The sequence below is a fragment of the Mesoplodon bidens genome, assembly GCF_964165515.1.
Source record: "Mesoplodon bidens genome assembly, chromosome: 11".
NCBI classification, from domain to species: domain Eukaryota; kingdom Metazoa; phylum Chordata; class Mammalia; order Artiodactyla; family Ziphiidae; genus Mesoplodon; species Mesoplodon bidens.
Window position 1 is genome coordinate 51461438 of NC_138167.1, and position 25477 is coordinate 51486914.

Consider the following 25477-nt stretch of genomic DNA (forward strand, 5'->3'; position numbering starts at 1 on the left):
GAGGAAAGGACTCTAAAAAGTGTCTGGTCTTCCCTTCAATAGGAGGGACTTGTCATGCTGGTCACTGCAGCAGGGAATATGATGCAGGTGCGGAAAACATATAAGAAAAGGCTATTCTACCTTGGCGAGTGGAATCTGCAGTCATGGCAAAGGATTGTCAAGATGGATATTTTTGGCAGCTGTGATGGTACGGTGCCAGCAGATCACTTAGCAAGGTCTGAGGCAACCCCAAAGCACCCAGAAACCCAGAAGTTATTAAGAAGAAGGGGACACTCTGTAAAGCAACTCTAGGAATTACTTTTTCCTCTATGTCTGATTAAAGAGCCTTGGATGGACATCAGATGTTCCCATTAATCAACAGACTGAATAAGAAGAATAAAAGGCTCACAAGATTTGGGAATAGTAATAAGCCACTGGAGGAAATATATGAAACTCAAGATACATGCTCTGTTTGTTTAGACAATTTTGCCAATTTCAGCCTGTGTCTACTTGTATGAAGGAGCACACACCAGAAAGTTAGGCATATATGAACTCTTAGGTGACCTTGGTTAAATCCCATAATTTCCTTTTGCCTCATTTTTTTTCATATGTTCAATATGCTGTCTAAATTGCAAGTTTTTTTTGAGGGTTGAATGAAGTAATGATATATGTGAAACACATTAAAAGGTGACATAGATGGGATATATTCTCAAAAATCTGAAGCATGTTGATGCATGAATGCTATTGCCATGTACTGGAGATTATGTTGATAGTAATAAGAGACCCTAAAATTTCAGTGGCTTAAAGCAAAAAGGTTGGTTTCTTGCTCATACTCTATGTCCACCCCAACTAGAGGAGGAACGTGCCCCATATCGTCTTCACTCAGGACTCAGGCTGATCTTCAGAGCTTCTGGAAATCACTGGTCATTGTGATGGGGGAAGGGTATGTGTGAATCACATGCCGCATCTTTAAGGCTCTCTCTGGAAGTGACACATGTCATTCCCTAATTGACTTCAGGAAGTCACACGGCAATCCTAGCTGTGTCCAGAAGAAGAGCTGGAAATATTTGGTGAGCAGCACTAATGACTATCAAAGATGGTTTCTTTCCAGTTTCTACACTTGGATAACTTTTGCAACAGAGAAGCTGTCTAGATGTTTCTCCTATTGCTAATACCACTACATTCTTTCTGTATAGCTTTCAACAACCAAGTAGACTTTCTTGATGTTATGTTTTCTCAGTTTTAAGGATTTGCTGGCACTAAATATTTTAATAGCCATCTAACAGAATATTTTAGTTTCTTTGAGAGAAAAGCAGCAATTGTATAACATCCCGTTTCTGTTTTCTTTCCCAAATAGACATTGATGAGTGCTCTGATGGCTTTGTTCAGTGTGACAGCCGTGCTAACTGCATCAACCTGCCTGGATGGTACCACTGTGAGTGCAGAGATGGCTACCATGACAATGGGATGTTTTCACCAAGTGGAGAATCGTGTGAAGGTCAGTACAAGGAGAAGACCTAGAGTTTAAAGTCTTAAAATTGAGGAAAATGCAGTGAGATGTAAATAGTAGACATTTATCTAATATTTAAGGTATTGGTGATTTTTGCTGTGTGTTTATACAACAGTGATTAGAAACATATTAAAATCTAACTTTTGCTTGCTAATTATGATAACTGATTTTTAGATAATTAAAACTTTCAGGGCTTCCCTGGTGGCGCAGTGGTTGGGAGTCCGCCTGCTGATGCAGGGGACATGGGTTCGTGCCCCGGTCTGGAAGATCCCACGTGCCGCGGAGCGGCAGGGCCTGTGAGCCATGGCCGCTGAGCCTGTGCATCCGGAGCCTGTGCTCCACAGTGGGAGAGGCCACAGCAGTAAGAGGCCCGCGTACCGCAAAAAAAAAAAAAAAAAACTTACAATAGTAAACCAATTTTCTGTGGACACTTTTAACTGTTGAAGGGTGTTTTAGAATGAATAAACCCATAATGTCAGATAAATTTTTTAAATGGCAGCATGTAAAAATCTGACTCAAAAAAGAGCTAGAAAAAAAAAATAGATGAGGAAAGCAGGATAGAGGGAAAATGAGGGTAGAGGAAATACAATGATGATATGGCCAAGGGAAACATAATGCATGCTACTCTGGGCTGTTCCTAATGTATCACTTACCTGGCAAAGTCAGATATATTTAGTGAATGTTGGATACAGAAGATATGGTCCCGGCTTCACAGATGTCAATCTAATAAGAGTGGAAATTTGAAAAGATTATATTCAATTATTTACCATTAATTTTGACTTATTTTCAGTGAATTGACAACTCTGTTCCCTTATATCCTCTATTAAGGGGCACAATATTTAGGAGGCAGGCAGAGTAAGCAAAGCACAGTGAATAATGGTCAGGGAAACCACCCACACTAAAAGGATTTGGCATAGGATTGGAAAACGAAACAAACCTCAAGAAGTCATTATTTTCTCCATTGGTGTTTACACCTTCATAGAGTAACAGCCTAAGAGAATGATGCAGCTAAAATGACACAGTCAATGAAAGCCTTGGAGAATCTAACTTAGCAGTGCTTGACCCTTAAATGATGAGATGTCTTTTATCCTTGGGCCTCAAGAGGTTTTCACACAGAGAAAAGTGAAACAGACTTGGGTGATAGATACCAAGGCTCCCAGTGTGCTTTGCCAGCAGCTGCAGAGCTCTGGACCTTGAGCAGAGCGTTCATCTGGATTTTTATGCGGAACGGGAACGCTACTGCCTTACCAGGGGCTAAAACCTGGCATTTGCAGATAACCACTTAGCTGTGGTCTGAAGACTCTACCTGGCACTTGTGAATGTTCCAGAATGTGTACTTCCAGCCCTGTAGAGAATGCCATTCAAGAAGCCTATCAAACCGTGTGATTTTGCCCTTCCCTGATAAAATATTTTGCCTGTTTTCTATAGTATATAATGAGGAAGAAGTCTTCAGTGCTACCTTTTTAAGACTGTCTTTTCTTTTAAGTTACATACATAAAGAATGGATACAAGCTGATTATAAATAATTCAAATCATACAGAAATATATAGAGCAAAGCTGAAAATGCATCTTTATTTCATCTCCCCCTTTTCCCCATCCCTTCCTCTTCTGCTCTAGGGGTAACCTGTGTTTAATTCTGCTTGGTATCCTTTTCTGTGCATCAGAATATAACTAGAAAAAATACATACCTCTGCTGACTATCTTACTTTATATTTGCAACTGCTTTCACTATCTTTTAAATTTATAACCACATGTCTCAAGAGGGCTGTATTAGTTATCTATTGATGTGTTAAAAGTTACCCCCAAAACTTAGAAACTGAAAACGACAAAAGTTATCTCACAACTTCTGTGGGTAAGGAATCTATGCACAGCTTAACTGAATGCCTCTGGTTCAAGGTTTCTAAAGAGGTTACTACCAATCAAGTTGTTGCCCAGGGATGTGGTCTCATCTTGAAGACTTGTCTGGGATGGGAGTGGAGAGAATGAAGGTCACTCATGTGGCTAGTGGCGGGCCTTGTTTCCTTAACACATAAGCTACTCCACAGGGCTGGGGGCTGGCTTCCCCTAGAATAAGCAGGTGCCCAAGATGGCAGCCACAGTCTTTCCATAACTGAATCTCAGATGTGACATTTCATCACTTCTCCCATAGTCTATTTGTTAGAAGCCAGTCAGTAAGTCCAAGGGGAAAGGATTACACAAGCGTGTGAATATTAAATGGTGAGGATCGTTGGGGGCCATCTTGTAAGCTACCTTCTCTGAGGACCATCGACATCACCCAGTATTCCTACTTTATTTCCTTAGTTACTTTCCCCTGCATACCTTCTTCCGTCTCCTCAAATCTTAGATACCACTTTCTTTCTCTTCTTTCTCTGTCAATAACTCTTCTTATTTAACTGAGAAAAAAGAAGTACTTCACTTTTCCACCAGACATATGGTATGATATACAGTAAAGATGTAACGGTCAGGAAAAAATGACAAAACATAATTAGTGCATTCATTAGTGTCCAAAAGTAACAAGGAAAATGAAACTAGCCATTAAAATAACACGTGATAAAGATGAATATAGGGAAGTAAAGGATTCTATGAAATGCCTACACAGAAAAGGCTTTTTGAGGAAATTCCATAAATACAGAAGGAATGGGAAATCTTATTTTTTTAAAAAAGAACCACAGTTCTAGAAAGATGATTCTATTATTATCTTCCAGTATAATTTATAATGATTATCATAAAAATCCACTACTCTTTCAGAAGACAGTGTGCTCTGAAGAATACTTTTAAAAGAACCCACCTATGTTGTATAAAACAAGAGAAAACTAAAGTGCTTCTTTTTAACAACTATCTATTTACTGAAAATTCAGTGATTTGTAGAATTGTAATATTAGTATTTAGAAGGATGCAATTTTAAGAGTGTGATTATATCTGAGCAGGTTCCATTTTTCTGTGCTGGGGGAAAAGAAAAGAAGCATTTCAACGTGGACAAAGCCACAGCAGTGGGTTTACAATTATGCTGAAGTATAATATTCATATTTGAAAATATGAATAAATAACTTTTCACTGTTTCACTACTTTTTAGGCTGTGTAATCTACAAATACATGCTTATAAACTGCATTCATACAAAGCGTAAACTGTTTTGCTCATCCATTTACCTCAGAGGTGTAGACATTTAATCGCCAGATAATGTACAAGGGTACCACTTTCCTTGTCCATATCATCATTCCTAATGTGCCTGAAAATTTGTCTTTCTCTGAGAATAAAGCCCAGTATTTTTTTTCCAGGTAAGAATATTGTATTTTCATGCCCACATTTCCCTTCATTTAAAGCTTTTACTTCTGGATTATCTTTATGCTTGGTGAGGAATTTTTGAACTTGTATGACCTAAAAAAAATGTTTATAGGGTAACATCTTTTGAGTATTATGTCCAAGCCAAATACTATAAATTCTAAACTTAAATCAAGGAAAAGTATGAAAATGAAATGAATCTATTTCAACTCAAGAAGTGGTTACTGAATCTATGCACAGGTACCTTGAGGTACTTTACCAGGTACCTGCTGTGAAAAAATATAAAGGAGGTATGATCACTGCTCTCAGCTTGTAGTCGAGATAAAATATGTACAGTAACAACTGTCATACAAGATAGAATGTAGTAAGTTTTTCAATAGAGGAGAAAGCTGCAAAGTTGAAAATGATGAATACATAAGAAAAGTATGAATTCAGAGCCATAATGAAACAAAGAGAGAAATTATTTCCTGTTGGGATCAAGAAAGGATTGAATATCTAGCATTGTTTCAGGACTTAAGTATGATGTGATTATTGGCTCACTGAGATAGGGAAAGAGAGTTCCAGCAAAGGAAGTAGCTTTAAATGCCTTTCTAATAAGTTTGAACTTGAGTCTGAAAGTCTATTTTTGAGAAAGAAAATGATGAAAGTGTATCTCCACCAAATCTATATTTTGGCCCCATCCTATTTTCTGAATTCCAGACCCACATATCCAGCTGGACAGCTCTACCCGGAAGCCCAGAGGAAAGTGTATTTCAACATGTCAAACTAACTCATGTCTTTGCTCATCCCTGCCACCTACTTCCACTCCCCAGCAAAATCTTGCTCTTCTTTGTATAAATAGCATCAACCAAATTTTCCAAGTGGGAAATCTAATCATTCATGACCCTTCTCTCTCCCTAGTCTTTGAAGCCAACAAATCACTAAGAAGTTGCTTTATCTTTGTTGTTTCTATGTTGGAAGATTTTAGCTTTGTTGTTTCTTTCTATGCATCCCCACGGCTACTATTCAATACAGCATTATGCCTAAGAGCACAGACTTGGAGCCTGATAGCTTGAGTTCCCATCTGGGCTGTATACCTTACTAGCTGTGTGACCCTGAGAAAGTTATTCAACCTGTCTAGGCCTCAATTTCCTGAGCTATACAATAGAGATAATGATGGTACCTTTCATGGTTGTTGTGAGTCATTATATGAAATGAGTCATTATATGAAAGTACTTAGAATTTGATACATACCAACCACTATATAAGTGTTTCCTTTTATTATATGACCATCTCTTTCCTGGAATACTGAACAGTCTATTAATCAGTCTCCTAGCTTCAATTTCTAATCCATTTAAATCCCTTTTCCACAGTGAAGCCAAAGGACCCTTTCAAAAATGGATATCTGATTTTGATTTTTTTTTGCAATTCCCTAAAATGACATTTTATTGTCTTTAAGATAGGTTCAAATTTCTTACAACATGACTTTTAACTGATCCCTGAGAACCTCTTCAGCTGCCTGTCTACCCACTCTGCTCTCCCTAGACATTCAAGTCATACGGATACTTCTGATCCTCTAACACATCTTGATGGCTCTGAACATTGGGACTCAAACACACCTTTACCTCTGACTAGACCAGTCTTTACCTCCTCTTTGCTTGGCTAAATCTTATTCATAATGTAACTGCCACACCTGGAGAATGTGTATGTGGGCAGAAGAAAGATCCAAAAAGAGCTACCAGTGTGATAGGAAGCAAGTAAGGGAAATTTATCACAGAGAGGGAAGGACCTGTGTCGAAAGCTGCTGCTAGCTCAAGTTCAATGGGAACTGAGACTTGACCACTAGCTTCAGCAACATTATTTTTCCAATCACTCACTAAAGCACTTACCAATATTTTTTTTGAATTTCATTTTACTTATTTTTTTATACAGAAGGCTATTAGTTATCCATTTTATACATATTAGTGTATATATATCAATCCCAGTCTCCCAATTCATCCCCTCACCCCCCACCCGCCACTTTGCCCCATGGTATCCATACGTTTCTTTGCTATATCTGTGTCTACCCTGCACACTGGTTCATCTGTACCATTTTTCTAGCTTCCACATATATGCGTTAATATATGATATTTGTTTTTCTCTTTCTGACTTACTTCACTCTGTATGACAGTCTCTAGATCCATCCACGTCTCTACAAATGACCCAATTTTGTTCCTTTTTATGGCTAAGTAATATTCCATGGTATATATGTACCACAACTTCTTTGTCCATTTGTCTGTAGATGGGCATTTAGGTTGCTTCCATGTCCTGGCTATTGTAAATAGAGCTGCAATGAACACTGGGGAGGTGCATGTGTCTTTTTGAATTATGGTTTTCTCTCAGTATATGCCCAATAGTGGGATGCTGGGTCATATGGTAATTCTATTTTTAGTTTTTTAAGGAACCTCCATACTGTTCTCCATAGTGGCTGTATCAATTTACATTCCCACCAAGAGTGCAAGAGGGTTCCCTTTTCTCCACACCCTCTCCAGCATTTGTTGTTTGTAGATTTTCTGATGATGATACCCATTCTAACTGGTGTGAGGTGATACCTCATTGTAGTTTTGATTTGCATTTCTCTAATAATTAGTGATGTTGAGCAGCTTTTCATGTGCTTCTTGACCATCTGTACGTCTTCCTGGAGAAATGTCTATTTAGGTCTTCTGCCCATTCTCAGATTGGGTTGTTTGTTTTTTTTAACATTGAGCTGCATGCGCTGTTTATATATTTTGGAGATTAATCCTTTGTCCATTGATTCATTTGCAAATATTTTCTCCCATTCTGAGGGTTGTCTTTTCGTCTTGTTTGTAGTTTCCTTTGCTTTGCAAAAGATTTTAAGTTTCATCAGGTCCCATTTGTCTATTTTTGTTTTTATTTCCATTACTCTAGGAGGTGGATCAAAAAAGATCCTGCTGTGATTTATGTCGAAGAGTGTTCTTCCTATGTTATCCTCTAAGAGTTTTATAGTGTCTGGTCTCACATTTAGTCCTCTAATCCATTTTGAGTTTACTTTTGCATATGGTGTTAGGGAGTGTTCTAATTTCATTCTTTTACATGTAGCTGTCCAGTTATCCCAGCACCACTTATTGAAGAGACTGTCTTTTCTCCATTGTATATCCTTGCCTCTTTGTCATAGATTAGTTGACCATAGGTGCATGGGTTTATCTCTGGGCTTTCTATCCTGTTCCATTGATCTATATTTCTGTTTTTGTGCCAGTACCATATTGTCTTGATTACTGTAGTTTTGTAGTGTAGTCTGAAGTCAGGGAGTCTGATTACTCCAGCTCCATTTTTTTCCCTCATGATTGCTTTGGCTATTCAGGGTCTTTTGTGTCTCCATACAAATTTTAAGTTTTTTTGTTCTAGTTGTGTAAAAAATGCCATTGGTAATTTGATAGGGATTGCATTGAATCTGTAGATTGCTTTCAGTAGTATGGTCATTTTCACAATATTGATTCCTCCAATCCAAGAACATGGTATATCTCTCCATCTGTTTATATCATCTTTAATTTCTTTCATCAGTTTCTTATAATTTTCTGCATACAGGCCTTTTGTCTCCCTAGGTAGGTTTATTCCTAGGTATTTTATTATTTTTGTCCCAGTGGTAAATGGGAGTGTCTCCTTAATTTCTCTTTCAGATTTTTCATCATTGGTGTATAGGAATGCAAGAGATTTCTGTGCATTAATTTTGTATCCTGCAACTTTCCCCAATTCATTGATTAGCTCTAGTAGTTTTCTGGTGGCATCTTTAGGATTCTCTATGTATAGTATCATGTCATCTGCAAACAGTGACACATTTACTTCTTCTTTTCCAATTTGTATTCCTTTTATTTCTTTTTCCTCCCTGATTGCCATGGCTAGGATTTCCAAAACTAGGTTGAATAATAGTGGTGTGAGTGGATATCCTTGTCTTGTTCCTCATCTTAGAGGAAATGCTTTCAGTTTTTCACCATTGAGAAAAATGTTTGCTGTGGGTGTGTAGTATATGGCCTTTATTAGGTCGAGGTAGGTTCCCTCTATGCCCACTTTCTGGAGAGTTTTTATCATAAATGGGTGTTGAATTTTGTCAAAAGCTTTTCCTGCATGTATTGAAATGATCATATGGTTTTCATTCTTCAGTTTGTTAATATGGTATATCACATTGGTTGATTTGTGTATTTTGAGGATCCTTGCATCCCTGGGATAAATCCCACTTGATCATGGTGTATGATGCTTTTAATGTGTTGTTGGATTCTATTTGCTAGCATTTTGTTGAAGATTTTTGCATCTATGTTCCTCAGTGATATTGGCCTGTAGTTTTCCTTCTTTGTGACATCCTTGTTTGGTTTTGGTATCAGGGTGATGGTGGCCTGGTAAAATGAGTTTGGGAGTGTTCCTCCCTCTGCTATATTTTAGAAGAGTTTGAGAAGGATAGGTGTTAGCTCTTCTCTAAATGTTTGATCGAATTCACCTGTGAAGCCATATGGTACTGGGCTTTTGTTTGTTGGAAGATTTTTAATCACAGTTTTAATTTCATTATTGTGATTGGTCCATTCATATTTTCTATTTCTTCCTGGTTAAGTCTTGGAAGGTTATACCTTTCTAAGAATTTGTCCATTTCTTCCAGGTTTTCCATTTTATTGGCATAGAGTTGCTTGTAGTAGCCTCTTAGGATGCTTTGTATTTCTGTGGTATCTGTTGTAACTTCTCCTTTTTCATTTCTAATTTTACTTATTTGAGTCCTCTCCCTCTTTTTCTTGATGAGTCTGGCTAATTGTTTATCAATTTTGTTTATCTTCTCAAAGAACCAACTTTTAGTTTTATTGATCTTTGCTATTGTTTCTTTCTATTTCATTTATTTCTTGTCTGATCTTCATGATTTCTTTCCTTCTACTAAGTTTGTGTTTTGTTTGTTCTTCTTTCTCTAGTTCCTTTACGTGTAAGTATAGATTGTTTATTTGAGATGTTTTTTATTTCTTCAGGTAGGATTGTATTGCTATAAACTTCCCTATTAGAACTGCTTTTGCGGCATACCATAGGTTTTGGATCATCGTGTTCTCATTGTCATTTGTCTCTCGGTACTTTTGCTTTCCTGTTTTTTTCTTTCTTTTAATTTATTTTTTCATACAGCAGTTTCTTATTAGTCATCCATTTTATACCCGTCAGTGTATACATGTCAATCACAATCTCCCAATTCATCACACCACCACCACCCCCCACCTCTGCTTTCCCACCTTGGTGTCTGTACGTTTTTTCTCTACTTCTGTGTTTCAATTTACACCCTGCAAACAGGTTCATCTGTACAATTTTCTAGGCTCCAAACATATGTGTTACTATGCGATATCTGTTTTTCTCTGACATACTTAACTCTGTATGACAGTCTCTACATGCATCCACGTCTCTACAAATGACCCAATTTCGTTCCTTTTTTTTCCTTTTTAACAGCTTTATTGGAATATAATTGCTTTACAATGGTATGTCAGTTTCTGCTTTATAAAAAAGTTAATCAGTTATACATATACATATGTCCCCATATCTCTTCCCTCTTCGTCTCTCTCCCTCCCACTCTCCCTATCCGACCCCTCTAGGTGGTCGCAAAGCACCAAGCTGATCTCCCTGTGTTATGCGGTTGCTTCCCACTAGCTATCTATTTTACGTTTGGTAGTGTATATATGTCCATGCCACTCTCTCACTTTGTCACAGCTTACCCTTCCCCCTCCCCATATCCTCACATCCAAGCGCGAGTAGGTCTGTGTCTTTATTCCCGTCTTACCCCTAGGTTCTTCATGACTTTTTTTTTTAAGACTCAATATATATGTGTTAGCATACGCTATTTGTTTTTCTCTTTCTGACTTACTTCACTCTGTATGACAGACTCTAGGTCCATCCACCTCACTACAAATAACTCAATTTCGTTTCTTTTTATGGCTGAGTAATATTCTATTGTATATATGTGCCACATCTTCTTTATCCATTCATCTGTCAGTGGAAACTTAGTTTGCTTCCATGTCCTGGCTATTGTAAATAGAGCTTCAATGAACATTTTGGTATATTACTCTTTTTGAATTATGGTCTTCTCAGGGTATATGCCCAGTAGTGAGATTGCTGGGTGGTATGGTACTTCTATTTTTATTTTTTTAAGGAACCTCCATACTTTTTTCCACAGTGGCTGTATCAATTTACATTCTGCCAACAGTGGAAGGGGGTACCCTTTTCTCCACACCCTCTCCAGCATTTATTGTTTGTAGATTTTTTGATGATGGCCATTCTGACCAGTGTGAGATGATATCTCATTGTAATTTTCATTTGCATCACTCTAATCATTAAAGATGTTGAGCATTCTTTCATTTGTTTTTTTGGTAATCTGTATATCTTCTTTAGAGAAATATCTATTTAGGTCTTCTGCCCATTTTTTGGATTGGGTTGTTTGTCCTTTTGATATTGAGCTGCATAAGCTGCTTGTAAAATTTTGAGATTAGTGCTTTGTCAGTTGCTTCATTTGCAAATATTTTCTCCCCTTCTGAGGGTTGTATTTTGGTCTTCTTTATGGTTTCCTTTGCTATGCAAAAGCTTTTAAGTTTCATTAGGTCCCATTCATTTATTTTTGTTTTTATTTCCATTTCTCTAGGAGGTGGGTCAAAAAGGATCTTGCTGTGATTTATGTCATAGAGTGTTCTGCCTATGTTTTCCTCTAAGAATTTGATAGTGTCTGGCCTTACTTTAGGTCTCTAATCCATTTTGAGTTTATTTTTGTGTATGGTGTTAGGGAGTGTTATACTTTCATTCTTTTACATGTCGCTGTCCAGTTCTCCCAGCACCACTTATTGAAGAGGCTGTCTTTTCTCCACTGTATATTCTTGCCTCCTTTATTAAAGATAAGGTGACCATATGTGCTTGGGTTTATCTCTGGGCATTCTATCCTGTTCTGGCTTGTGCCAGTACCATACTGTCTTGATTACTGTAGCTTTGTAGTGTAGTCTGAATTCAGGGAGCCTAATTCCTCCAGCTCCGTTTTTCTTTCTCAAGATTGCTTTGGCTATTTGGGGTCTTTTTGCGTTTCCATACACATTGTGAAATTTTTTGTTCTAGTTCTGTGAAAAATGCCATTGATAGTTTGATAGGGATTGCATTTAATCTGTAGATTGCTTTGGGTAGTAGAGTCATTTTCACAATGTTGATTCATCCAGTCCAAGGACACGGTATATCTCTCCATCTATTTGTATCATCTTTATTTTCTTTCATCAGTGTCTTATAGTTTTCTGCATACAGGTCTTTTGTCTCCTTAGGTAGGTTTATTCCTAGATATTTTATTCTTTTTGTTGCAATGGTAGATGGGAGTGTTTTCTTAATTTCACTTTCAGATTTTTCATCATTAGTGTATAGGAATGCTAGAGATTTCTGTGCATTAATTTTGTATCCTGCAACTTTACCCAATTCATTGTTTAGCTCTAGTAGTTTTCTGGTAGCATCTTTAGGATTCTCTATGTATAGTATCATTTCATCTGCAGTGACAGCTTTACTTCTTCTTTTCTGATTTGTATTCCTTTTATTTCTTTTTCTTCTCTGATTGCTGTGGCAAAAACTTCCAAAACTCTGTTGAATAATAGTGGTGAGAGTGAGCAACCTTGTCTTGTTCTTGATCTTAGTGGATATGGTTTGTTTTTCACCATTGACAATGATCTTGGCTGTGGGTTTGTCATATATGGCCTTTATTATGTTGGGGAAAGTTCCCTCTATGCCTACTTTCTGGAGGGTTTTTATCATAAATGGATGTTTAATTTTGTTGAAAGCTTTCTCTGCATCTATTGAGATGATCATATGGTTTTTCTCCTTCAATTTGTTAATATGGTGTATCATATTGGTTGATTTGCATATACTGAAGAATCCTTGCATTACTGGGATAAACCCCACATGATCATGGTGTATGATCCTTTTAATGTGCTGATGCATTCTGTTTGCTAATAGTTTGTTGAGGATTTTTGCATCTATGTTCATCAGTGATATTGGCCTATAGTTTTCTTTCTTTGTGACATCTTTGTCTGGTTTTGGTATCAGGATGATGGTGGCCTCGTAGAATGCATTCGGGAGTGTTCCTCCCTCTGCTATATTTTGGAAGAATTTGAGAAGGATAGGTGTGAGCTCTTTTCTAAATGTTTGATACAATTCGCCTCTGAAGCCGTCTGATCCTGGGCTTTTGTTTGTTGGAAGATTTTTAATCACAGTTTCAATTTCAGTGCTTGTGATTGGTCTGTTCATATTTTCTATTTCTTCCTGGTTAAGTCTCGGCATGTGCTGCATTTCTAAGAATTTGTCCATTTCTTCCAGGTTGTCCATTTTATTGGCATAGAGTTGCTTGTAGTAATCTCTCATGATCATTTGTATTTCTGCAGTGTCAGTTGTTACTTCTCCTTTTTCATTTCTAATTTTATTGATTTGAGCCTTCTCCCTTTTTTTCTTGATGAGTCTGGCTAATTGTTTATCAATGTTGTTTCTCTTCTCAAGGAACCAGCTTTTAGTTTTATTGATCTTTGCTATTGTTTCTTTCATGTCTTTTTCATTTATTTCTGATCTGATCTTTATGATTTATTTCTCTGGTAACTTTGGGGTTTTTTGTTCTTCTTTCTTTAATTGCTTTAGGTGTAAGGTTAGGTTGTTTATTTGAGATGTTTCCTGTTTCTTCAGTTAGGATTGTATTGCTATAAACTTCCCCCTTTGAACTGCTTTGGCTGCATCCCATAGGTTTCGGGTCGTCGTGATTTCATTGTCATTTGTTTCTAGGTATTTTTTTATTTCCTCTTTGATTTCTTCAGTTATATCTTGGTTATTAAGTAGTGTATTGTTTAGCCTCCATGTGTTTGTATTTTTTACAGATTTTTTTCTTGTGAGTGATATCTAGTCGCATGGCGTTGTGGTCAGAAAAGATACTTGATACAATTTCAAATTTCTTAAATTTACCAAGGCTTGATTTGTGACCCCAGATATGATCTATCCTCGGGAATGTTCCATGAGCACTTGAGAAGAATGTGTATTCTGTTGTTTTTGGATGGAATGTCCTCTAAATATCAATTAAGTACATCTTGTTTATTGTATCATTTAAAGCTTGTGTTTCCTTATTTATTTGCATTATGGATGATCTGTCCATTGGTGAAACTGGTGTGTTAAAGTCCCCTGCTATGATTGTGTTACTGTCAATTTTCCCTTTTATGACTGTTAGTATTTGCCTTATGTATTGAGGTGCTCCTATGTTGGGTGCAAATATATTTACAATTTTGATATCTGCTTCTTGGATCGATCCCTTGATCATTATGTAGTGTCCTTCTTTGTCTGTTGTAATAGTCTTTGTTTTAAAGTCTATTTTGTCTGATATGAGAATTGCAACTCCAGCTTTGTTTTGATTTCCATTTGCATGGAATATCTTTTTCTATCCCCTCACTTTCAGTCTGTATGTGTCCCTAGGTGTGAAGTGGGTCTCTTGTAGACAGCATATGTACGGGTCTTATTTTTGTATACATTCAGCCCGTCTATGTCGTTTGGTTGGAGCATTTAATCCTTTCACATTTAAGGTAATTATTGATATGTATGTTCCTGTTACTATTTTCTTAATTGTTTTCAGTTTGTTATTGTAGGTCTTTTCCTTCTGTTATGTTTTCTGCCTATAAAAATTCCTTTAGCATTTGTTGTAAAGCTGGTGAGGTGGTCCTGAATTCTCTTAACTTTTGCTTGTCTGTAAACGTTTTAATTTCTCCATCAAATCTGAATGAGATCCTTGTTGGGTAGAGTAATCTTGGTTGTAGGTTTTTTTCTTTCATCACTTTAAATATGTCATGCCATTCCCTTCTGGCTTGCAGAGTTTCTCCTGACAGATCAGCTGTGAACCTTATGGGGATTCCCTTGTGTGTTATTTGTTGTTTTTCCCTTGCTGCTTTTAATATGTTTTCTTTGTATTTAATTTTTGATAGTTTGACTTATATGTGTCTTGGCGTGTTTCTCCTTGGATTTATCCTTTATGGGGCTCTCTGTGCTTCCTGGACTTGATTAACTATTTCCTTTCCCATATTAGGGAATTTTCAACTATAATTTCTTCAAATATTTTCTCAGACCCTTTGTTTTTCTCTTCTTCTCCTGGGACCCCTATAGTTTGAATGTTGGTGTGTTTAATGTTGTCTGAGAGGTCTCTGAAACTGTCTTCAATTCTTTTTATTCTTTTTTCTTTTTTGTCCTCTGCAGTAGTTTTTTCCACTCTTTTATCTTCCAGGTCACTTATCCGTTCCTCTGCCTCAATTATTCTGCTGTTAATCCCTTCTGGAGAGTTTTTAATTTTATTTATTGTGTTGTTCATCAGTGTTTGTTTGCTTTTTAGTTCTTCTAGGTCGTTGTTAAACGTTTCTTGTATTTTCTCCATTCCATTTCCAAGATTTTGGATTATCTTTACTATCATTATTCTTAATTCTTTTCCAGGTAGACTGCCTACTTCCTCTTCATTTTTTAGGTCTGGTGGGTTTTTGCCTTGCTTCTTCATCTGCTGTGTGTTTCTCTGTCTTCTCATTTTGCTTAAGTTACTGTGTTTGGGGTCTCCTTTTCGCATGCTGCATGTTCGTAGTTCCTGTTGTTTTTTGTGTCTGTCCCCAGTGGCTAAGGTTGATTCAGTGGGTTGTGTTGTCTTCCTGGTGGAGGGGACTCGTGCCTGTGTTCTGGTGGATGAGGCTGGCTCTTATCTTTCTGGTGGGCAGGTCCACGTCTGGTGGTGTGTTTTGGGGTGTCTGTGGACTTAGGATTTTAGGCAGCCTCTCTGCTAATGGGTGGGGTTGCATTCCTGTCTTGCTAGTTGTTTGGCATAGGTTGTCCAGCACAGTAGCTTGCTGGTTGCTGAGTGGAGCTGGGTCTTGGCGTTGAGATGGAGATCTCTGGGAGATTTTCGCCATTTGATATTACATGTAGCTGGCTGGTGTCTTGTGGACCAGTGTCCTGAACTTGTCTCTCCCACCTCAGAAGCGCAGCCCCGATACCTTGCTGGAGCACCAAGAGCCTGTCATCCACATGGCATTCCATAATTTGCCAACTTGTTGTATTCTTCTATTCATTCTCCCTCTCTTCTACTGCTAGTATTGGAGGGTCTCCTGCAGAGCTGGGGGGCAGCTGTGGCTCACTGCAGGGACAAAGACACGGCAGGCAGCAGTTCTGGAGAGTACTCACCAATGTGAGCCCTCCTGGAGGCTGCCATTTTCTTACCTTCGTTCCTCTTTCTGGCTGAGTAATATTCCATTGTATATATGTAACACAGCTTCTTTATCCATTCTTCTGTCAATGGACACTTAGGTTGCTTCCATGACCTAGCTATTGTAAATAGTGCTGCAGTGAGCATTGGAGTGCATGTGTCTTTTTGAATTATGGTTTTCTCTCGGTATATACCCAGTAGTGGGATTGCTGAGTCATATGGTAATTCTATTTTTAATTTTTTAAGGAACCTCCATACTGTTCTGCATAGTGGTATATCAATTTACATTCCCACCAACAGTGCAAGAGGGTTCCCTTTTCTCCGCACCCTCTCCAGCATTTGTTGTTTGTAGATTTTCTGATGATGCCCATTCTAACTGGTGTGAGGTGATACCTTATTGTAGTTTTGATTTGCATTTCTCTAATAATTATTGATGTTGAGCAGCTTTTCATGTGCTTCTTGGCCATGTGTGTGTCTGTTTTGGAGAAATGTTTTGTTTGTTCTCCTTTCTCTAGTTCCTTTAGGTGTAAGGTTAAATAGTTTGTTTGAGCTGTTTGTTGTTTCTTGAGGTAGGATTGTATTGCTGTAAACTTCCCTCTTAGAACTGCTTTGGCTGCTTCCTGTAGGTTTTGGATTGTCATGTTTTCATTGTCATTTGTCTCTAGGTATTTTTTGATTTCCTCTTTGATTTCTTCAGTGATCTCTTGGTTATGTGGTAATGTATTGTTTAGCCTCCATGTGTTTGTGTTTTTTACATTTTTTACCCTGTAACTGATTTCTAATCTCATAGCGTTGTGGTCAGAAACGATGCTTGATATGATTTCAATTTTCTTAAATTTACTGAGGCTTGATTTGTAACCATGATGTGATCTATCCTGGAAAATGTTCCATGCGCATTTGAGAAGAAAGTGTAATCTGCTGTTTTTGGATGGAATGTCCTATAAATATCAACTAAATCTATCTGGTCTACATTTAAGGTAATTATCGATATGTATGTTCCTATGACCATTTTCTTAATTGTTTTGGGTTTGTTTTTGTAGGTCCTTTTCTTCTCTTGTGTTTCCCACTTAGAGAAGTTCCTTTAGCATTTGTTGTAGAGCTGGTTTGGTGGTGCTGAATTCTCTTCACTTTTGCTTGTCTGTAAAGCTTTTGATTTCTCCATCGAATCTGAATGAGATACTTGCTGGGTAGAGTAATCTTGGTTGTAGGTTCTTCCCTTTTATCACTTTAAATATGTCATGCCACTCCCTTCTAGCTTGTAGAGTTTCTGCTGAGAAATCAGCTGTTAACCTTATGGGAGTTCCCTTGTATGTTATTTGTCGTTTTTCCCTTGCTGCTTTCAATAATTTTCTTTTGTCTTTAATTTTTGCCAATTTGATTACTATGTGTCTCAGCATGTTTCTCCTTGGGTTTATCCTGTATGGGACTCTCCACGCTTCCTGGACTTGGGTGGCTGTTTCCTTTCCCATGTTAGGGAAGTTTTTGAGTATAATCTCTTCAAATATTTTCTCTGGTCCTTTCTCTCTGTCTTCTCCTTCTGGGACCCCTATAATGCGAATGTTGTTGTGTTTAATGTTGTCCCAGAGGTCTCTTAAGCTGTCTCCATTTTTTTTTCATTCTTTTTTCTTTATTCTGTTCCACAGCAATGAATTCCACCATTCTGTCTTCCAGGTCACTTATCCGTTCTTTTGACTCAATTATTCTGCTATTGATTCCTTCTAGTGTATTTTTCTTTTCAGTTATTGTATTGTTTATCTCTGTTTGTTCGTTCTTTAATTCTTGTAGGTGTTTGTTAGACATTTCTTGCATCTTCTCTATATTTGTGTCCTTTCTTTTTCCGAGGTCCTGGATCATCTTCAGTATCATTATTCTGAATTCTTTTTCTGGAAGGTTGCCTATCTCCACTTCATTTAGTTGTTTTTCTTGGTTTTTATCTTGTTCCTTCATCTGGTACATACCCTTCTGCCTTTTCAGCTTGTCTATCTTTCTGTGAATGTGGTTTTTGTTCCACACGCTGCAGGATTTTAGTTCTTCTTGCTTCTGCTGTCTCAGTATTTTTAAAGTTGGAATTTCTGTATACTATAGTAGGTTTTTCAAAGCAGAATATATACTGTTTATGTATATATTATGTATATAATATAGGAATCTTATATTATGGTAAAACTATTTGTAAAAATGAATTCCAAAATTGTATACTATCATTCAATTGAGAATAGTTTCTGCACTGGGAAACCCAGTATAGGTAACAAGCAGGAAACTTAAGTTCAAATTAATTCAAATCTCATAGGATAGCAAAAGGTAATAGTCCATTTTGATATTTTTGCCTATATATTTCTCCAGGCATGACAAGTACATGCCAACCATTGTCATAAGCAACTTTTTATGCTATTTCTTCATTGTTAATGTACTTTATTTAAGGGTACATATTTTCTTTGTACCTCTCTATCTTCTGCATCAAATCCAAGGACACTCTCTGATTTTAACCAAGCAAACAAACAAACCTGTTCGCAGAGTTTTATTTTAAATGTAAGGCAATATGAAATGATTGTAAAAATCCAGCCATTGCCATTAACAGAATAGTTTCCTTATATTAGTGGATATTTAAAGGGTTAAATATATAAAATATATATATAAATATAGTGGATATTAAAAGGCTAGTAAGAGGGATTTGTAAAGATTGTGGTCAAAGAGACCAAACAACTATGGTTAATGTTTTTCTTGCTTACCATAATTGCTAATTACAAAAATACTTAATGGGAGACAAATATCAACTCATCAAAGATACCTTATTATTTAGATTAGAGCAAATATAGACGTGTTTTACAAAATTCATTTCTATTACCAAGAGAAAATTTTTTTCTGATCTGATATACATGTATGTATGTATACATATATATATCAATGTATTTTTTAAAATTTTATTATATCCTCGTGCTGGCTAAGAGTTATTTTTTTTGATCATAGTTTTTCATTATAAGCAGTATTATCCTTGACAAATCAAACTATAATAAAGTTTACTGTAGTTATAATAGAAACCTTTTCAGCTGTCAACTCAGTTCATTGGTTTTATTGATATGGGAACTAATAAAAATCAAAGTACGTAGAGAGAAGTAATCTTGTAACTTATTTTCAGGAAAACATATATGACAGAATTTTAGTATTTAAGAATTTAAATGTGGCTAAAGTATAATCTTGGCCAGTGCATGTCCCCAACAATGTTGAAATCACACCATTTAAGGAAGATAGTTACTAAACTCTATAATTTTGAAAGGAAATCAGTGTACAGTTGCCCTAGTTAAAAGCTATATATTCCATCTTCTTTCTAACCCACTTTTCCTGCTGTGATTTAATTCTTTCTTCCTTGACCTTTACTCAGATGAAAAAGGAAATAACTCCTTACTGCCACTCATACAATATCCCTGAAATGTATTTTGGCTTGTGACCTTTAAATGATGTGGATAAGTAAAATGAATCTCATATCTTCATATGGACCTGATCTGTGGGTCAACATATGTTTGCTTTTCATCTGTATGAAAATGCTTTGGTTGTGATTGCCATGGAATAGGTGAGGTCAGGTGAAGAATGGGAAGCTGCCAAGTGAGGCAGGAGATGAAACGATCTGAAATGGAAAAGTTAAGAATTAGGGGATTCTTTGTACGAGAGATGATAATTGCTTATGGTCACTTGCCCTTCCATGGGTGAGAGGCAGGGTGTAAGGACAGTGTGAAAATGCCTGGACTGTTAAGGGAAGAACACCTGGGCAGTACACTGGAAAGAGCTTATATATGGGTGACATAGCTGTGAGAACAGGGCTTGAAACTGAATAAAAATGCCTCAGGTCTTCCATGACATTTCATTTCCCACTAAGAAAGGATTTTTTGTAAGCACCATTTTAACACTGAGGATGATTTCCCCAATTAAAAAAAAAAATAGGTACTTTTAGAATTTCCGCTGCCAAACTGTTTCTGTTTGAAACATTGAGTCCTATTCTTAACTTTCAAAAAATATAAATGTTTCATAAAGCCTAATGGTATTTACAGAGATATAAAATTTAAAAATCTAGCCAAGGTTATTTGGTGTTTGAAACCAAGCATGATAATATTTTTGTGTGAAATCCCTAGATCATTAACATTGCTTTAGTCAGCATTAATAGGAAATGCATGCCAGTAAGATGAAAATTAATTTCCAGTTGAATGCTTTTGGTCAGGAGACAACTTGCCTGATTGCAGTTGTTTGAAACGGAGCATATTCTAAGCACATTGCCTGCTGCCTTTTCTTGGCTGTAGATATTGACGAGTGTGGGACCGGGAGGCACAGCTGTGCCAATGATACCATTTGCTTTAACTTGGATGGTGGATATGATTGCCGATGTCCTCATGGAAAGAATTGCACAGGGGACTGCATCCATGATGGAAAAGTTAAGCACAATGGTCAGATTTGGGTGTTGGAAAATGACCGGTGCTCTGTGTGCTCCTGTCAGGTTAGTATAAACAAAACATTGTAAACATTTTTATCAAGGTGTAATTTGCATATATTTCAAGTGTACAGCTTGATGAACTTAGACAAATGCATACGTCCATTTAACCATCACTCAATTAATATAACAGATCATTTTTACCTACCCAAAATGTTGCCTCTGTCCTTTCTTAGTCCCATAGCCCTAGCCTCAAGCAAACACTGCTTCCAGTTTCTATAGATTAGATTTGTATTTTCTAGAGCCTCATATAAATGGAATCATATAACACAGTTGGCCTTCTGTATCTGCAGGGTCCCCATCCATGGATTCAACCAACTGTGGATTAAAAATATTTGGGAAAAAAAATTCCAGAAAGTTCCAAAAAGCAAAACTTTCATTTCCTGCACACCGGCAACTGTTTACATAATATTTACACTGTATTAGGTGTTATAAGTGATCTAGAGATAATTTAAAGTAAACGGGAGAGTGTGCATAGGTTATGTGCAAATACTATGCCATTTAATATAAGGGACTTGAGCATCCACGGATTTTGGTATCCACGATACCAAGGGAAGACTGTCCATACTCTTTTGTGTCTGACTTCTTTCTCTCAGCATTATGTTTTGATATTCATTTATATTCATTACACATATGAGTAACCCATTCCTTTTTATTACTGAATAGTATTCCATTGTATGGAAATACCACAATGTGTTTATTTATTCATATAGTAAAATTTTGTTTCTAACTATGCTAATGTTTCTATAGTCACAATATCATATTTGAATGAATGCATAAATGAAACCATAATGAATATGCTATGGCCTGTAAGTGAAAAATATCTATTTGGGTTATATTTCAGTTTTAGAGAGGTGTTCTATTATGTGTACCCAGTTGATAATAGACATTTAAATTATAGTTAAATGAATACTACCAAGGACTCAACTATTGTTAAAGAAATTGATAACAGCTTGTACAAATCATAAGGTTGAAATATTCTAGAAACTTAATAATATGTAAAACTTGTTGACTAGCTACCAAATATAAACATACAAGCCCTCACACAAAAAAAGTATATTTATATATACATACACAATTTGTTTACACATAAGAGCCATGCAGTGGTTATCATTTTAACTGGTTATTTCTGAAATTTTTCTTTCCAGTCAAGTCATTTAAAGAGTAATGTGTGGAAAGAAAATTGGAAGTTCTCCAGCTTAAGTAATTTCTGGGTATTAGCTACAAAATGGAATTTTAAAGAAAATCAGTTATATTGGGTAAACAGTGTGAGTTAACTCAACTTCCAAATCAACATCTGAGATTATAGATATAGTATGTAATATATATAAAATGTATATATGTGTGTGTATATACACATGTACACACACACAGATACACACATACATATGATGTTAGTATATTGAGAAATGGAGGTTTTTGGTAACTGCTTTTTTTCCCTTGTCATACAGAATGGATTTGTAATGTGTCGACGGATGGTCTGTGACTGTGAGAATCCCACGGTTGATCTTTTCTGCTGCCCCGAATGTGACCCAAGGCTGAGCAGTCAGTGCCTCCATCAAAATGGGGAAACCTTGTACAACAGTGGTGACACCTGGGTCCAGAACTGCCAACAGTGCCGCTGCTTGGTAAGTTCAGCTACGTGAAGTTCAGGGAAACGTTTAAACCCAGAATTGAAATTGTAAAACAACCTTGCCCTGCCCCCTGCACCTATATTCAGTACCTGGCCATAGTGTCGGGAGTTATAAAAAGTGAACCTGGTTAGGATGATAAGGTGATGGTTATGCATTCAGGGTCTGAGAAGGAATATCTGGGGGTAGGTGTGGTACACCATCTCATGTCAGTCTTTCAGGACTATCTCCAGAGCTCAAAAGAAGAAAAGGCTCTCCTGGCTTCCCCAATCCCACTCAGCTTAGGTTTACTTAGAGACAGTTATGAACAGAATAATGGCATTAAAAAAAATCACTTTTTCCAATAGACCTTTTGTTAATCCATTTCTATCAATTATGCTTAGATGTAAGCAAACAAAAACAAAAAAAACACACTTTTTTTTCTTTCTAAAGATTATTACTGTCAGTGCTGTTCTGGTGGGCACCCTGTTTTACACATAATATGGATATGCAATAAATACTTACTAGAATCTTAGAATGGAATGTATATATTTATGAAACTTCTACTGGAAACAATAGGTTAAAAAGAAAATGAAGACTTGATAAAGAAAATGAAGACTTGATAAGGAAAATACCAATCATTTTTTCATTTAACCAAATTTCTTGTTTCTTTCTAGTGGTATAAATAAAAAGGAAAATTCATCTATAGGTCTTTATAGAAGAAAGTTTCACAGATGCTACTTTTAAAGTTAGGACTAGTTTCCTTTCTATTTGTGTGAAGATATTTTTAAGGCAATGCTTTTTTGTTGCTTCCTTTTTATACTTTCAACCCAAAAATCAGTTGAAAGAGCAAGGTCAGTTTCTGTGCCTGAAGGCCGCTTTCATCTCCAAGATCCTGAGACTCAGAATTATGAAGAAAATAGGAAACAGGTGGGAACTAAATTTTAAAAAGATCCAATTCACACAATTTTCTCATGTGGAATAAAAAAGACTGAAATCAGCTCCTAGTTTTGTTTTGTTTTTTCCAAAGTCCCTACACTGAGAAACGTATAAATGAACAAAGAATAACTGTCAAATTTCCTTCATATTTCAGTCTACTTTCTTGTCAGTGGACAAAACTTTGTTTTTGCAGAAGGGAATAAATGAGAAGGTAGGGGAAAAAGATCGTAAAAACGAAAAAAGCATCTCATAGGCAGAAACTAAGTAAAAACTTCTTCTGTAGTAAACAATTCTCCTTTGTCATGGTATGAGAAGGGCATGCAAATTTGTTTGTTTTAAGAGAAAGAGTTTTTGCTTTCCTTTATTGTTGTTCTTGTTTAACCCCTGAAAACTGTTTTATAATCCATCTGCAGTATAGCTCTCATCTCTCTGGTAGGGCTTTTGTGGATTCCCTACAAGATTCATAGCTGTGAAGGTCTGAGTGTAAACGTCCATCAAATAAATTGAGTATTCGGTAAACACTGTGCTCCCTCCCTCCTCACCTCCCTCCACGCCCTCCCTCCCCCTCCCTTTGCCCTTGTTCATTTGCTTTCCTTATAGCAAGGGGAAGTTGACTGTTGGCCCCTGCCTTGCCCAGAGGTGGAGTGTGAATTCAGTGTCCTCCCAGAGAATGAGTGCTGTCCGCGCTGTGTCACCGACCCTTGCCAGGCCGACACCATCCGTAATGACATCACCAAAACTTGCCTGGATGAGATGAATGTGGTTCGTTTCACTGGGTCCTCTTGGATCAAACATGGCACTGAGTGTACTCTCTGCCAGTGCAAGGTAAAGCCCATTCATTATATTCAAGTAGGGAGCACTTGGCCAGCTGCACCCAGGATTCACAGATACTAATGTGCTTAACCTGGCCAATGGGAAGCATCTTCTTTACTATTTACTGTTCAAACAGAGATGGGAGGAGGGCCACTCAGCTTTATTAGTGCCAAGGCTGACTGTTCTGTGCATCCTGTAATGCATATTCAGGGAGAAGGAGGTGCTTGGTCAGAAACCAGAATGATGGGTTACTAATATCACCAGAACAGAAAGAACCTGTGTAAATTGCCCTAAAGCATCTAACTGTACACATCTTAAAAAAAAATAGTACACCACCAAACTTCATGTTTCTTTCATGATAGAAGACAATATTATTTTATTGATTTTTATCTAGTCCTTTTATGAGATAAGATATATCAACAAAGTGAACATATTATGTTTTCCAAAGTGAAAATCAATATGGCAAAAATGGGCATATTTCTTGGTTTGTGGTGGTGAGTTACATTGAGTTGAAAAATTTAAGATCTGTTGTTTACCATATTTTATTCCTACAGCTGGAGAAAAATCATTATAAAGATTTTTCTTTTTATTCTCATAGGAAAATAGAGCATTGTGCCTTTTACTTCACTGAGAATAGAAATACTGGTAATGTAGACAGAGTATATAGAATTCACAGATGGTGACAAAGTTGAAAGCATTCTACTTTGATTATTGTTCCTACAAACATTTGATGTCATTGTACTTCATAGTCAAAATTTTAGAATCAACACTAAAACTAAGTAAATAATCTGGAAAGCTTAACAACAGCAAGAAAGCAAAGATGTCAGATTTTTCCCACCATAGCACAGCCAAATATCTATAACTGCTCTGGTTCTTTAAGTGAGCATTTCCATTAAAAAATTTTTTTTTCAATAGAGCAATTTCATTCAGATTCATGTAGTACAAATTTCTTACTAGAGTGGCTTGATGTAACAGGACAAAGAAATGTGAAATGCTTTAAGTTTTGAGATGCTATTATTATCTCTTTCAAGCCAAAATTTCTAGCTCTTTCAATTAATGCAATTTGTCAATCAAGCATAGCTTTTTGGGGGAACATTTAATGCGGTTTTCTAAAAGTGCATTAGCACATTTGGAAGTTACTTTTACTACTAAAAGTTACTAATAATGTATATTCAGTGCTGCTTTAATTTACATTTTTAAAAATAGATCTTTATTGGAGTATAATTGCTTCACAATACTGTGTTAGTTTCTGTTGTACACCAAAGTGAATCAGCCACATGCATACATATGTCCCCATATCCCCTCCCTCTTGAGCCTCCCTCCCATCCTCCCTATATACATTTGATATGAGTACATTTGAGTACATTTAATGGTGCATTTTCTAGAAACTTCAGCATTCATGACCAATAGGGAAATACTTTCTGACATTTAATTACCAAATAGAGTTGAGTCTCTTTACACTCATAATCTAACTGTTAGATGATTGTTCTGAGCAATGACAACAAATACATATACCGGGTGATAGAATGTAAAACACCAGATATAGCTCAGACAGATACTTCCAACAAGAAAGGTGCATTCAGTAATAGGCAGAAAAACAGAGTGTTTTCTGGGGAAAAGAGTGTGAATGAGCTTGTCATTCACCACCTTACAAACAACT

The 25477-nt window shown here is 36.7% G+C and overlaps 1 protein-coding gene across 2 annotated transcripts in view; it reads left to right on the forward strand.

Annotated features, from left to right (window-relative positions):
- The window catches only part of NELL2 (neural EGFL like 2), a 460631-nt gene that overhangs the window by 419309 nt on the left and 15845 nt on the right, over positions 1–25477 (forward strand). For both annotated transcript variants that reach the window (XM_081250199.1, XM_081250200.1), the window contains exons 17-20: positions 1337–1477; positions 20268–20461; positions 21907–22083; positions 23605–23829. In XM_081250199.1, coding sequence (XP_081106325.1) covers positions 1337–1477; positions 20268–20461; positions 21907–22083; positions 23605–23829 — 737 coding nt within the window. The remainder of the gene's footprint in view (positions 1–1336; positions 1478–20267; positions 20462–21906; positions 22084–23604; positions 23830–25477) is intronic.